The sequence below is a fragment of the Petaurus breviceps genome, unplaced genomic scaffold (assembly GCF_028583685.1).
Source record: "Petaurus breviceps papuanus isolate PSGF00001 unplaced genomic scaffold, PetGlider_PUasm1.0 90601, whole genome shotgun sequence".
Lineage (NCBI taxonomy): Eukaryota > Metazoa > Chordata > Mammalia > Diprotodontia > Petauridae > Petaurus > Petaurus breviceps.
Window position 1 is genome coordinate 3133539 of NW_027187282.1, and position 2518 is coordinate 3136056.

Genomic DNA, 2518 nt, shown 5'->3' on the forward strand with positions numbered 1-2518 from the left:
AAACAACATCTGGGTTTCAAAGGCGGGGGGGCCCTCTGGACAACAGCTTCCCATAATCCAGATCAAATCACAGAACACTTCTCAAAGTGAGCCCCAAAACAAAGCTACACATCAGGGCTTATATAGCCTTCTCCTGGCTCAGAGAATGTAACAACCTTATTGACTCACTGGCCAATCAAGAAGTATCTACTGAAAAACAAGCCTCCCACCCCAGGCTCCATGTGCACTTTAGCCTAGGGGCAGGGAAGATCTTTCAATTTACATTCCCATTACAAGGGGAAGACCAGGGAGGTGAAAGGGAATAAGTCAACCATACTCACATTGGATTTGGCTAAAGTAGGGAATAACATACACACTCAATTAGGTACCTTACCCTACAGGAAAGTAGGGAGGAAGGGGATAAGAGGGGGGATGATAGAAGGGAGGGCAGAGTGGGGGAAGGGATAGTCAGAAGCAAACACTTTTGAAAAGGGGCAGGGTCAAAGGAGAAAATAGAAGAAATGGGGGGTGGGATAAGATGGAGGAAAATATAGTTAGTCTTTTACAACATGACTACTATGGAAATGTTTTTCATAACTACACATGTATAATCTATATTGAACCATTTGTCTTCCCAGTGAGAGTGGATGAGGAGGGAAGAAGGGAGAGAATCTGGAACAAATGTTTAAAAAATGGTTTTTACATGCAACCGGGAAATAAGATATATAGGCTGTGGGGTATAGAAATCCATTTTGCCCTCTTTTCCGCGCTGCCCCGAGCAGGGTTCCATACGGCGTTGTTCTCGGTTTCCGTCGTAACTTTAAAGGGAAACTTTCACGATGTCCAGAGCCCTAGATGTCCTGCAGATGAAAGAGGAGGATGTCCTCAAGTTCCTGGCTGCAGGAACCCATTTGGGCGGCACCAATCTGGACTTCCAGATGGAACAGTATATCTACAAAAGAAAGAGTGACGGCATCTACATCATTAATTTGAAGAGAACTTGGGAAAAACTTGTGCTGGCAGCTCGTGCCATTGTTGCTATTGAAAACCCAGCTGATGTTAGTGTCATCTCATCCAGTAACACTGGCCAGCGAGCTGTTCTGAAATTTGCTGCTGCCACTGGCGCCACACCTATTGCTGGACGTTTCACACCGGGCACCTTCACTAACCAGATTCAGGCAGCTTTCAGGGAGCCTCGCCTTTTGGTGGTCACTGATCCTCGGGCAGATCACCAGCCTCTGACTGAAGTATCGTATGTTAACCTTCCAACCATTGCCCTGTGCAACACAGACTCCCCACTTCGCTATGTGGACATTGCTATTCCATGTAACAACAAGGGAGCTCACTCGGTGGGTCTGATGTGGTGGATGCTGGCCCGTGAAGTCCTGCAAATGCGTGGTACCATCTCCCGGGAACACCCCTGGGAGGTTATGCCTGATCTTTACTTCTACAGGGATCCAGAGGAGATTGAAAAGGAAGAGCAGGCTGCAGCTGAGAAGGCAGTGACAAAGGAAGAGTTTCAGGGTGAATGGACTGCCCCCGCCCCAGAATTCACTGCTACTCAACCAGAGGTGGCTGATTGGTCTGAGGGAGTACAGGTGCCATCTGTGCCCATTCAGCAGTTCCCCACCGAAGATTGGAGTGCTCAGCCAGCTACTGAGGACTGGTCTGCGGCTCCTACTGCTCAGGCCACTGAGTGGGTAGGAACTACCACAGAGTGGTCTTAACCCAGATGCTCTAATAGTGTTGGGAAAATGCTGATTGAAAAATAAACATTGGTTTCTTAACATTCTTGGAGTTCCTTCATCCTTTATATTGATTATCCCAATTTTTTGCCTCAGGTTTTCACACTTCAGGAAGAATCTTCCTGAAACTTTAGACACTTTGTAAGACTTCTTATGGAATCTGCTCAGTATTTCTTCATTTGGCACAGGATTAACATTGGTTTTATTGAATGATTTGAGGAGACTTGGTGCCAGAGAGATTTAGGAGTCTGGCATTGGCATGGACATGACCAGCAACTTCAATATTAGGGTGTGGATTTAATGCTTTCTGATCCACTTTTCTAACCTTAAAGCTGTTATGTTACTCTGGACCAAAGATTGAATAAAGCATCTTGATAATTGGAAAAAAAAATCCATTTTGCCCTACAAGAAAGTAAAGGGGAAAAGGGAAAAGGAAGGGATAGGGGGATATATGAAAGGGCATATTGGGGGAAGGGGTATTCAGTATGTTTGCCATCTTGGGGTGGGGGTAGGGGGAGATGGAGAGAAAATTTGTAATTAAAAATCTTGTGGAAATGAATGTTAAAAACTAAAAATAAATAAATTCTGAAAAAAGAAATAAATAGAAAAATCACTGTAATTAGCTGACTTCTGGGCATGTGACCTTCTAGGAGGTTGGGAGAGCAATTCCATGTGCTACAAGCATTGCAATCTTGAGAATTAGAGAAGAAAAAATCAAATAGAAAAAATAGATGTTGTGGTAATGAAAAAGAAACCAATAGCTGTTTGCCTCATCCCTTTCTAATCTTTTTCCA

The 2518-nt window shown here is 44.4% G+C and overlaps 1 protein-coding gene across 2 annotated transcripts; it reads left to right on the top strand.

Moving 5' to 3' along the window:
• The first annotated feature begins 729 nt into the window (after window positions 1-729).
• Window positions 730-2115, top strand: LOC138142664 (small ribosomal subunit protein uS2-like). 2 transcript variants are annotated; one of them, XM_069063753.1, is made up of 2 exons: window positions 730-1463; window positions 1602-2115. In XM_069063753.1, the coding sequence occupies exons 1-2, from the start codon at window positions 819-821 to the stop codon at window positions 1704-1706; spliced, it is 750 nt and encodes a 249-aa protein (XP_068919854.1). In that variant the 5' UTR covers window positions 730-818; the 3' UTR covers window positions 1707-2115. The 2 variants fall into 2 exon arrangements, with proteins under 2 accessions (XP_068919854.1, XP_068919853.1); XM_069063752.1 differs by having other exon boundaries at window positions 730-2115.
• The last annotated feature ends 403 nt before the right edge of the window (window positions 2116-2518 follow it).

Bases quoted from the DNA above. Each gene is read 5' to 3' on its own strand.
- LOC138142664 (XM_069063752.1), top strand. From the start codon at position 819: ATGTCCAGAGCCCTAGATGTCCTGCAGATGAAAGAGGAGGATGTCCTC.